Below are 12,577 nucleotides of genomic sequence, written 5' to 3'. Positions count from 1 at the left end.
CATGGTGGTTGCTGGGATGACCCTACCAGGGGTGGCTGTTGGCATGGAGCAGGGGTTTAGTCGAACCGCCAAGGACCTCTCACGCTGGGCTGCTGGCTTCTCGATTTAGGAACTCCATTTCGAGAACCCAGGTCCACCGTGGCTGACACACCATGGTGTGGGAGAGAGCTGCTGCTGGCAGCCTTGGCTGTGGAGTGTGGAGTGGTGTCAGTTCTCGCCGCTCGCTCCCACCCCCAGCTGTCCGTCCCTAGCATGTCGGTAGGTGTTGTGCTGTTGGTAGCGTTGCCAGACTCGGAGTCAAGACGGTTGAGAACGTGCCATGAATGGTATTGTCCTACGCGAGGACCAGACCGGGTCTTGGGGTGGCATTGCATATGCGTCTTAACTTGCACACGCATACCGGACGGAAGTGGGCATATCTGGACGCCTTGTTGCATGTGCTATGCTCATTGCTCTTCTTGACCAGCCAGTCCGACCGACATGAACAGCCAGCTCGAGTCGTCCGCACCGCCTCGTCGTCGTTGGGCATCATGTCTCCCCAAGTCGGTCAGCCCTTCTCAACGTTACCAAGCCTTTGTGGCTGCGCGCTAGATGTTGGACCTATGTGGTTGAGAGACGTTGAAAGTCAGAGGCCACTGAGACGACTATCTGCTGTGAGGCAATCACGAGGTTGCGCGCGACGCTCTGACCCATGCCGATGGGTTTCGGGCTTGGTGTTATTAGAGTTTATGGATGACGGGTGATGGTGTTGCTCGAACGGTTGCCGTTGCACTCCTTTTGGCTTGCCCTCCTCCCCTTCCTTCCCCCTCCTTCGCCTCTCTCTCTGTGCTGTCTGTGTCTGGCCTCTCACTAACACGGCACCCAGCCAGACGAAGCTGAGCAAACGCTAAAGTGGAAACCTCGATATTTGACGGCCTGTCATGTCCGCATTCGCTGCGGCTAGGGGAGACGCTAGGGCGGCTACACATCCGCCACCCACGATGGCATCTGCAGGCCTGTAGGGCCATGATTCAAGCGATGCCATCGGGTTCGCCGCCGTCGCGCAAGCAATTACAGCCAGTACCGCGTTGTGGATCGATCAATTGAGCGCCAGGCCTCCTTCTCCTGTCTCTGGACTCCGGACCCTTGACTCTCGGTTGAGCAAGCGAGCCGCAGTAGGAGTAGACAGGCGCCGTAGTCCCGTCTCTGCTTGAAGTTGGACCAGCCGATCCCACAGTAGCCGGTACCGTCCTGGACAGGCCATGGGCTCCCGGCACTCGTCGTGTGTTCGGTACCCAGTGTGGGGTTGTTGAACGTGGTAGGGAATGCCTTGCTTTTGTCGAGTGTTTGCTTCTTGAGTCCCAGCGTCCAGTGTTTGAAAGGGGGGGCGCCAACCCAGGCGAGTCAGCCCAGAACACCCACTCAGGCGCCAGGATTTGATATGACTGAGCCGCGGCTTCAGCGGTAGCGCAGAGGCGGGAGGCCCGTGGCGTCGACGGGCAGTCCAGGCCCAAGTCCCTGGGTCTTGGGATTTAGGCCCATGTTCCATGATTATCTTTTTTTCCAAGACCAAACGCCTCCTCTAACGAAAGAAGGAGTCCATCGCAAGGCAATACCACACTTGGAGTTTCTGGAAAGGGCGGTAATTATGAAGGCCCGCGCTTGTTGGGCGAACCAGCGGTAGCCTGGGAGGATAACCTTGGAAACAATCTCGCAGCCTCTAGCCTCTAGCATGGCTCTGGCACAACAGTGAGACAGGACCCGGGTGGGTTTGTCAGCCAAATACAGTGTTGCGATTGGCTTCTCAAGTTGTACGATCGTCGCGAAGATCCCACGGCGCCAGAACAGATTGGGGTCGCCTCCGCTGCTGGGATGTGCATTCTGCCCGCGAACGATTGGCTCTTCAGAAAGACGTTTGAGCTGGGATCGCAACATGGTAGGCTGGTTTCGCTGAGGGCTCCGCAGAGGTGCACAGAAGCAGCAGGTACTCGAACATGTACCGTAGCATTGCCAGGCCTCTCAGGCCCTGCCACCGACGACGGTCAAAGTCATGCTGGGCCCTAGCACCTGGATCTTGTCCGTTAGAGAATATCACACAGGAACGGGGGTGTTTACTGAAACTGAGAACTGAGACTTTCACAGCGGGAGCTTGTTCCTGGCGTGCGTGCCTGAGCTTGGCATCAAATCAGCAAGCCTCATCCAACCTGTTGTAAAGCTTGTCCAGTGGGAACTTTGTGCATGCGGATTTGCTTTTCGATCTGAGTTTTGACGCTTTGGCATCAGGACGTGCTGGGCAAAGGGAAGGGATGCGTGGGGTTGCACTGCCGTTAGTGTCGGTTCATCTTGGCTGGCGTTTCTTACGGAGGAGACGATACCATTCCCAGGTGAGGAACGCTGGGACAGACACCCCACTGGGAAGGCCCACATCACGTTACCTTTCACGCCTTCCGAGTCACGGGCGTGAGAAAGAGGCCACACAGAGACGTCCAAGATGAAGGAAATTAAAATAAATTCATGCATGCTACCTGCAGTCTTTCAGCCTAACTGTAGTTGTTTTTCTGTCACCGCTCTTCAATCGACCGTATTGTACAGTAGCTTCGCACACCCTCCACCTAGCTGGGCCACTTGAAGCTAAAGGCTGACCGGCCGGCCGGATAAACGGTGCGCCGCGCCCCGCTGCACCGAGTCAATCTGTGCAGGCCCCTACCTTCCAACTACGTTAGTTATACCGGACATCTCCCATCTGCACATCGAGCTTCACTTCAAAGTTCCCAAATCGTTGGAGGCATCGACCAACTCCTTTTGTACCCCGTACCTCGTGGCGGTACGTGCATCTCAAAGATCTGGCAAAGGAGAGGAGAGCCAACGGTCTCCATCAACGCTTGCTTGTTTTGTCCACTGATCACTAATCGTCCTGCATGTCAGGCTGGTTCACGTCCCACTTGGCAAGGGTCATCCACTAGCGAAACCCTGGTTCGTCGAGTTATTCCCTTGGCGCGGACGGGTCTGCCAAAATCATTATTGCTTCATCCAATTCTATTATAGCCACAACCTCCAGGATTACGACTCATCATGCCTGTTGAAATCAACCTGGGCCGATCTGTCAGGGCCGGTGTGTGCAGACTTCTCGCTCTCGGATAGATTCGTCTCAACCCGGCTCTGACAGCTGCTAGGCTCCTGGCCTACCTGCTTAGCACTTCCTCAGTCTTTCTAGGGTGCCAAACGCGCTTTGCCAACAAAAGTATTCCGGCCCCCGGGAGCCACTATCTCGTGCCAGCGCCGAGCCATATGTCGTCGATGCATATTTCTGGAGACTACGGGCCCTGATGACAGCGACCGGACTGGCGTCAACGGGGTCATCATTGGCTGCGGCATGTGTCTGTGTCCCTCCTAACTCTATGGGTCTGGACGAGGGGACGCTGGATGCACATCCTGCCAGATGATTTCCCTTCCATCATGGAACGAAGACATGGTCTGCAGCCTCCAGCGTCGCACTTCTGTGGATGACCATGCTTTCAACGCAGATCATGCTCCGTCCTGTCAACCTCAAGCAGTGTCATGAGCTGGGCTTTCATTGGTCATATCGGCTAGGTGCAACTGGATCCCTACGACAATCCCTTGGTCTACCCACATCTGTCAAAACCATCCAAGCAACGGAGACACTTCCCAATCCTTCCGGTTTCCTACGCACTGACAGCGAGTGCCCTTGAACCAATACAGTCTCATACAGCCCAGGGGTACGTGACGATCATCCAGCCTCTGATCGTAACAATTCTCAAGACCTTGGCAATTGCTCAGGCACTTTCGCGCACCTGCCGCTCACGTCGCTAGCCGCTATCAAACAGCCCGTCCATCCAGTTGCTCCGGGTTGACAAGCAGCCTGTTCCGCTGGAATCTTCGCAAGACTTGCGGCAAGGTGCACTCAATACATTGTCTTGGTGCAGCTCTCCAGCCGTTGTGTGGCCTCAGCCGGGTCCACGCCTTGTCCACCATGCACAACATCCTCCCGAGCAGAAAGAGGGTGGTTTCTTGGGCGCCATCGTCTTGGATTGACCCACAGATATTGTGCCCGCTACCTATGCAGCCTACACATGATTCGTCCTAGCACCGCGATTAATGCTCATGCATTGGGCACATCTTTTCCACATCTTGCTCATGCGAACCCTGGCAGTTAAGCAAGGCGCGGTGCCTCCTGTCGTACCCCGCATAGTCCTTTCTTGACATCTCACCCGGGGTGAGACGACTCCAGTTGTTTGTGGAAACTCTTCTCTCTGAGGCCGTTACATATGGGCGCTGGGCTGCATGCTTCTGATCACCTCCTCGGTGTCAGCCCAAAGGGGAAACTGAGGCTTCAGGGATGCATTCGCAAGATGGGCTCGACTAGGCATAGAGCCGTCTCCTTCCCGGGATCCTGACCTGCCTGGCCTCCAAGCACACCACTCACGCGGGCAGGAGGTCACAGCCGACGACAAATGACCCGGCGGCAGAGCCCGTTAGTCGGGAGGGGCTTCCAGGGCACCCTAGTCGGACATCCAGCTCCTGGGACCTGGTGGGCCTAGAAACCAACACATCTGGCCGCCGAGCAGATCTGGCTTTTGACACATTTTGCGGGACACCCCAGTCTCATCTCTGTGTCACCATCCATCATGCTTCCACCAACGATCGATCAGCACGCGTTGTGCAGAAAAGTCTCCGCCCAAAGTCGACGGACAGACAAGCTTGATAGAACTCACCGCCCTGCATGAGTTCATCGTGTTTGCCATACCAGATCTGAGTCGGTGCTCCAGCACACGTCTTGCCTTCTCGCACGAGCACAGCACAGCGCTGAGCGAGCAATTGAAACCTGCCTGTCCTGTATGAGGAGGCGTGGGGGGTTTCTCTGCCATATGTGCCAAGACCCCGTAGCGGCTACTCCTGACAGGAAAAAGCAATCATGGCCGTCCACGAAGCCATGCGAGCTAATGTCGCCCCTGGCCTTCACGGTCAAGATCGTAAGTTGTCAATGCCCAACTGATTGGGTGTCGTCGACAACTGCGCGGTCGCTAATCTTGCGTTTGCCCGACCGTCCTCCACCATCGTGACCTGCATGCGCCGGCAAGTTTACGATGTCAACGGCTTGCTGCATGTTGGACGCCTTTAGGACACGGGAGAAGGTAATCGGCTGTCTCGCGCGCTGTCAATAGCCTACGGAGGAGGATGACGATGCTTGCACGATTTGATTTGATGTCCTGCTGCCTCCCACAGGAACCAAGGATCCCTCGACGATATTCCAACTTACGTGTATGTTTCGAGATGGAATCGAAAGCTCAGACTTGACGATATAACCATTCAAACTGGGTCCGACTCATTCCGAAACGCGATGCTCTTCTTTCCGCCTCGAGGAAGCTGCCCCTTGAACAAGAATTCGCAAGTAATATATTGGTAGATCAAGAGAGGGTTAGGAGAGAATGCGGTTTCAGGGAACAAGCATGCACAGGTCTTCCCTATACGACTCTGTCAAACTGCTACACAAGGAAAAGCGGTGACGATGCAGGTTCGTCAACTTCTCCTTCGAGGAATGCACCTTCATCCTCGGGCGGAAACCTGGACTCTGACTTTCTCGATCTGGCTCGCAGCTCTCGGATCAGAAGGGCTCCGAGACGAGCCTACTGCAGATGTGATGTCGAGACAGGACTCGTTCCACACCGGTCATGCCCAAGGTAACCTTCGGCGAAGAGTGCAAAGGATCCATGCATGTCATTGATTGCCTTGCTTGGAGCAAAGGTCATTCACTCACATGTCAACTCTCAGCTAAGGGGCTATAGGGCCAAGATGGCAAAGGTACCATGCAGGCAATGTGAATTGCATACGACAAAGGTCCAAAAGCATGACTCGTCGGTCAAGTTCTCGCTTGAGGCGCCATCAGCCATGCCCGAGACCATGCTGTGCTGTATGTGCCCTGGCTGGTCAAAGCATAAAACGACTTTCCAATCGAAGGAGGTGGAGTTGGTTCCGCCCGTTCAGGCGACGTGGGCGGGTTCGACTAGGGACGCCCACAACAGCCACTCTCCCCTACAATTAAAACATCCGGCACGGTAAAGTGTCATTCCAAGCAGGGATGTCCCCTGCTCAACAGACCCTCTGCAGCTGGCCAGATGGATCAACTGCCAGTTTAGATTCCCTGCATTGGACTCTTCATCGGCGTTCGACCCAACACGGCTGTCGACAGGACGAGGGACGCGGCTATTGCGTTTCTTTTTTTCAAGGCCCTGGCTCCAGCCCCAGACCCAGACCCAGACATGACCCAGACATACTCAGTCAAGTCGTCAACAAGTCTCGGGACAGGGTTGACGTTGGCGGTACCTCACACAAACAAATCCTCGTCGAGACATCCATTTGTCGCCAGAGCGGGACCGGACCCCTCCTGATCGAACGACACTTGCTCCAAAGTAGCACCCAGATTCTGCTCGACACTATTCTTGCTCGGCCTTGAGGCGCAGCGTGGCATAAATTTGCACCTGTCTCGGGTAATAGTTATCCTCCCGCTTCCGGGTAATGGTTATCCTCCTGCTTCCTTCCTCACCAACATGACGGTGTCAGGACACACAACAGAACAGGCCTGATCCATTGCCTCAACCATTTTCCTAGTTCATGCTCAAGCTAAGCCCAAGCATGCCACGCTCTAGTGCCTTCTCCCGCATGGCATCCCGCGTGGAGGATGGGGGGCAACGTGTATTAGCAGCCACGGAACAAGAGTGATGATGCGTTGGAGACTCGAGACGGGATGTCGAGCTCTAAACTCGTCGTCTGATGTTGATGCACATTGGCGGAGCAGCTCGTCTTTGGGGGCTTCCTACAGGATACAGTGTTGGCTGCGCTTGCAAGGACATATCTCCTTGAGATGTTACCAAAGCTTCTGAGAGGCTGAGCGTTTACCTCTAGACTACCAACTAGTCAGCCCTAGAGCTGAGTGGTCGGTCATCAGCGAGCGAGGGAAGAGACAAGAGTCTCGTGGAGCTTGCAGTACGAGAGAACAAGGCCTCTTCTAGTGGTCGCGTGTCGTCGAGCGGGATTTGCTCGCATTCCTTCCTTCTTGCCTTTGTTTTTTCTTTTTCTTTTCCCCATCGTCGGTTTCATGTTGTTTTGTCATGTTATCTGCATCTTATCGACTGATGTTAACTTGTTAACATTGTTTGTTGCCGACATTTGTGAAAGATGACAACCATGGGTTGTCAGGGTCGGCACCCGGTTCAGCTCGCATGGCTTCACCACGCTTTTGGAGCGTGAAAGGGCGTGATGAAGGCCTTTCTAGGCTAGGACGATCGGATAGTACAGCGATTCTGAAACTCGCGGCTCCGGCAGGCAACGAAGCCACGACCAGGTGGTTGGCCGTAACCCTTGTTGACGGCTTTCAACCGATGAGCCTATTTTGGGTCAAGAAACCATCCCGAGTCTGGAGGACCATCTGTGTATGGAATGGGAGGAACTGGCTTACCCACGCCCACGCTCGCCTGTGGCACAATATTGATTATTGACGGGCAGAAGCAATGACTGCCAGGGCTAGGATACTGGTTCAACCCAATGAGGCGCTAATGCCGACAACAGGAGGCCTTCATCAGCAATCGAATCGGCGTCGATGGAGCAAAACCTACCTGCCCTGTCCGGCCCAGCCCAGCTCGGGTACCTTATTCTTCAGGTCAAGGCTGTGCCTCTGACCTGGACTGTCATGGGCCGTGGCACCCTGGACCTCTCAGGCCCAAGCGTCCTGTCAAACACCAAACCCATCAAGCCGTGGCCAGGTTTCCCATGGCCCCAGACCACGGCCCCCTTCCCCGGTTCGGCCTCTTGGTCGGCCGTTTTCATGTTCGCCTACGCCCGTGCCCGCGCCTGTGCCTGTCCATCCCAGCCCTGCCCTGCCTGAGAGGAGCTGAGCGTCGTCGCTGAACTCTGGATGCTGGATGCTGGATGCTGGGCAATAATGCTGGCTGGATGACGGGAATCTCTGGCCCTTCCAATGCCGGCACCTGGCCCGTCGATTATGATAATCAGATCACCCGCCCTGTGGACCGGCCGCCCCGAGCTCCCCGGCTGAAGCTCTGCCCGTCCGATGTACGCATTGATAGCACCATTCATATTCCGCTGAGCTATAGGATAGGTTAGGTAGGTGGCTGTTCGTTCACCTAGGTACGCTGACCGAGGCCATCCACGTCCGTACCGCACCAGACAGACAACGCTACTCTGACGGGCAACGGATGACGGCCCCTTTCCCACCAGAAGCAAAGACGACGACGACGACGGACTCGACTCTGCGTTGCATCGTCTGGCTGTTACGTGACATTTCTCTGTCCAGTCCAGTCCAGTCCAGTTCAGCCCAGCCCAGCAAAGTTGCATGATTTCTTCTCTTCCTCCTGCTTGCTCCCCCCTGGCCCCTTTTATCCTTTCCCCCCCTCTCCTCCTCTCCCCCATTGGAGCTCCAATCACGGACGCACTAACCCACGACAGCTTCACAATACAAACGTCCGTGGGGTTTCGCCCTCCTGTCTGTCTGACTGACTGTCTCCTGCTGGCCTGGACGGCCCTGTATCTTCCCGCTTGACCGTATATCCCCGGCGAGTCCGTAGATCCCCTTTTGCCATGCCGCGCTTGTCGCACCTTGTAGTACTGGCTGCTTGCGTCTGCTGCGCCTACGGCTCCCTCCCTCCCTCCACCTCTTCTTTGTCTGTTTCTCTGCCCGTTGCACGCCGTCCTGTGACTCGTCACACCGAGAGGCCCGGGTTCTGGAAAGTCGCAACAAGCCCCTTGTTGGGTAGTCGGCCGCAGTATCAGACTCTGTCCTTTCCGCCGTATTGTTTCACTTATGCAACGAATGACTTGGCCCGCCGGTTGACCGCGTGCGAAAACGAGGTCTTTGCCGCCTTACACGACGCCATCAGCTGCGGTATCTGGTATGCAGTGTTGCCACAACGAACCCGTGAACTACACAGGCGGAGGGAGAGGCCCAGCAGACCGCCATAGAGCAAGGCACTCGTCATCATGACAATTTGTACACGGGATTCTGGCTCTGCATGAGTAAAGTGAATGTGCAGTGCAACATGCAAGATGTAGGGTAGAACATAAGGGAGAAAAAGTGGCATCCCTCTTGGCCACACGGGTAAGTTGATGCTATCAAGAAGTTAAAGACTTTGTAAGACAAGACAATGCTTTCTTTCATCGCTCCCCAACCTGTTTCTTATCCAAGAACTAGAATCCCATGCCGAACCCCGTGCTCTAATGCTCCCGAGTCCCTAACCAACCTCTTTTGATATCAACGCCGCAGATGACATGACAACCACATGCACCTCAGAATCATAATCCGTAGAGCCCATCAAAGTTATGTCCGTCGAAACATCTTGTTCAGGATCCCTCCTCCACGTCCCCTCCGGGGAATGTCATCCGGTGATGGCGCTGCCCTGATCTCCTTGCCTTTTCCCGTCATCTGGGGGCTACCCTCGCCCCCAGTTTGCTCATCACTTCGACCAACCTCGACATACTCGTCCGACTCTCGGTCTAGGTATGCCCGGTCAAAGTAACCATCGGCCGCCAACTTGGAGTGCCCAGGCTCATAAGTTGTCGCCGGCGGTCCTGCTGCCTGAGCGTCTCGAATCTTTGTCAAGCCACGGTCCAGATATTCTACCATCTGTGCCTTGGTAACAAAGTTGTCGTCATCGGACCTTCCAGCAACCGGGCCATGAACATCCTGAGCCTTTTTGTATAGTGCCGGGAAGCGATCTTGGAATTCGTTTTCCAGCTCCTTCTCGTGCTCCTCCAATGCCGTGGTGCGTTCTTCATTTTGTCCAGGCGATGTGCCTAGATGGCGCAATTGGTCCTCCCTCTCCAGCCGAGACAGAAGGTTGGCAAACTCTTGCTGATTAACTGACGTGTCTGCCTGACTAGTGATTGCTGTGGGCTGGGCCTCTCCTACACCCCCGAGGCCCTGTGTGTCCTGGCTGCGGTAGATGTGTTTCGCGAACGAGTCGCTGAATTCACGGTAATGGCCTTTTAGAATGAAGCAGTGTCCATTCCAACCACAGGCCCAGAGCTTCTCCAGCAGGATTTCGGCTGACGGACATTCCCATGGGGTTTCAAGACCACGCGAGTAAAAGACAATGGTCCTTGCCCGCTGCCAGTGAGAGAATGTCCTCCTGCTCTGTGCATCGGCAAAGGCCCGCTCAATCATATCCAAAGATGCAGGCCGCAAGAAGGATTGCGGAGCCCGCAGATGGATCGCACCCTTGATGTGTGATCTCTGGTACTCTGATAATGATCGGAGATCAAGGAGCAGTGTCTGCCCTGGCAACGATATGTCTAGAAGCTCACTGAGATTTGCGGGCAATATCATGCGTGGTCCTTCGTGAGTCTGAACTTTCGAATCCTCGATTCTGAGTGATGCGAATCGTTGGGCGAACGCATCTCTCTCTCTTCGGTGATGGAACCAAACCTCAACATGCCAAGGCTCGACGCCGAGATTCGAGGCGAAGAACGCCTTTTGCCCATCGTTTGGCAGCGGCTCAGTTTGATAGTATTCTTCAAGACGCCTTTCGACGTGAGGTGAGAATTTCTTTGGCTCAGGGACATCAGCTCCAAATGTAGTGCGTCGAAGGGCCTGCTGTTGGTTCATGATCATCTGCCTCGTCAAACTCCCGCCAAATCCAAGAGAGGAGGATGATTGCTGCCTCTGCAATGTAGAAAGCGAGGTTGTTGAATGCATAGACCTCATTGGTTGTGGCGGGGTGCTCTGTGAGGGCGATCCAGGTTGTGATGGCGGATAGAGAGGAGAGAGCTGTTGGATTGGTGAAAGAGCCGTCCTGACAACTGGGCCAGCTGTTTGCCTGCCATAGGCCGGATCCCTAAAGGCACCCATTTGCCCTGCCAGTCCAGTAGTCTCTGTCGGTGCAAAAGTGGTACCAGAGACGCCAGAGACAAATGAAGCGCCATCGTTCTCGGTTGGGTATGGATTCGTAGGAACGAAGACTGGGACAGACTGATTGCGGGGTTTTTGAGTCATGAGGTTATTGGAACGGATGAAGGCAACAAAAGACGTAGCATGATCCTCGGGGAGAAGGTCCCAGATGGAAACTGGCATCGACACAAGAAGCATCGTCGAGTGGCTCTTGAAGACGCCCTGGACCTTGACGTATTTGGCCATGGCGGGAAAGGCACTCAGCCACTGCTCCCAGGCGTTAATGTCCAGCCTCTGATCATCCTCCAGAGCCAAAGAGATCATAACGTGAGGGGTGTCTTCATTGGGCTCAGTAAACATATAATCGTTTCTGTTGACGGGCGCGGAGTCTGGGGCCCGGCCTGTCTCATGGCCCATGGCTGGCATTGGCAACAAATCGGGAGACGGCAAGCTATCGCCCGGCGACATCCGTGACATTTCGATACTGGGTGCCTTGTGGTTGGATGTCATCATGAAGTGCACTGGCGTTGAACGAGCCTCGAAATATTTGCCATTGATGGTGATGGGGCGGGGGTGTTTGAGTCTGGCGAGCACTTCGGCATGAAGCATGGCAGCTGAGAAGGCTCTAAGCCGCCACTCTTGAAGGACTTCGATGAGGGCGTTGGTAAACGAGTAACGTCCAGGGTCTGGGGCAATGGCATCCCAACTTGATGCCGATATTGTCTCAGTGATACTAGAGCCATTGGGAAATGTCGCGCTGGCGGCCCCGGCACAGCAATCTAGGAGAATGAGAACGTCCGACAATGATCGTTCAAGAAGAGTCTGGATTGCGGACCACCTGTGACAAGTTAGAACCCCAATCGGGTTTACTGAGAGACAAGCAAGACTTACTGTAACCACGGTGAATTGGGCTCTCGAGTTCTAATACATATCAGGACCGCTGTTGAGGCTATTACGGGTTCACTCTTTACTCACGCGCACCAGGTGCTTTGCCTGGATTCGTCGATCCTAGCATGGCCACCGTAGTAGACCACAAATAATGTATCCTGAGATTCATGCTCCTTGATGAGTTGACCGATGCGCATCATCAACTCGAGGTGAGAATTCTCTGAGGGGATAGCAAAAATGTCCGTGTTGAAGCCATAATCCTCGCTCAGACACTTTTCCAGATCCTCCAATTCAGGAATGACAAAGAGGTCATCAGAGTTCCAATGTAGCAAGAGTACTTGGACATTGCTGTATCTTGCAGATGATCTCCCACGGTTTGGAAAAGCGCGGGCTGCAGACTGTGGAGTGGTTAGATAATGGCAGCCAAGACTTGGTGGGGGAGGGGCAGACTAACATCTTCAAGTCTCTGGGCGAACTGGCCGATATGTTTTACATGAAAACTTGTGCGGCTTGTGTCGTGAGTTGCGGACCTGGCATGGAAATCCCCTCCACTGGGTCCGGCCTATGAAGTCATATGGTGTAAGTATAACCGACTTGCCCACCAAGACCAGCAGCAATAAGACGCACCATGGAAGGTCCGGTGCTCCTGGAACCGGGACCCTCAGCAGGCCTCCGCGAACGAATGGTTACATATGGTTGATGATCGGTCATGGCGTCTCGAGGCGTGCAGTTTTGTGCTGGAATAATTTTAACGGGCCAGCCTCAGCGGCACTTCGCCGTCAACCGTGGCAC

At 54.8% G+C, this 12,577-nt stretch overlaps 1 protein-coding gene across 1 annotated transcript; it reads right to left on the bottom strand.

Annotated features, from left to right (window-relative positions):
- Positions 1-9,328: 9,328 nt before the first annotated feature.
- Positions 9,329-12,496, bottom strand: LRP88_06874 (uncharacterized protein; the record flags this gene model as incomplete). The annotated part of the gene is made up of 4 exons (XM_083243411.1): positions 9,329-11,735; positions 11,789-11,818; positions 11,873-12,183; positions 12,413-12,496. 4 exons carry the CDS (start codon positions 12,494-12,496, stop codon positions 9,329-9,331), a joined length of 2,832 nt encoding a protein of 943 aa, XP_083100635.1.
- Between the last annotated feature and the right edge of the window lie 81 nt (positions 12,497-12,577).

This window comes from Fusarium phalaenopsidis, assembly GCF_050370095.1.
Source record: "Fusarium phalaenopsidis strain FUZ10S chromosome Unknown contig_32298, whole genome shotgun sequence".
NCBI classification, from domain to species: Eukaryota; Fungi; Ascomycota; class Sordariomycetes; order Hypocreales; family Nectriaceae; genus Fusarium; species Fusarium phalaenopsidis.
This window is presented reverse-complemented; position numbering and strand designations above follow the sequence as displayed.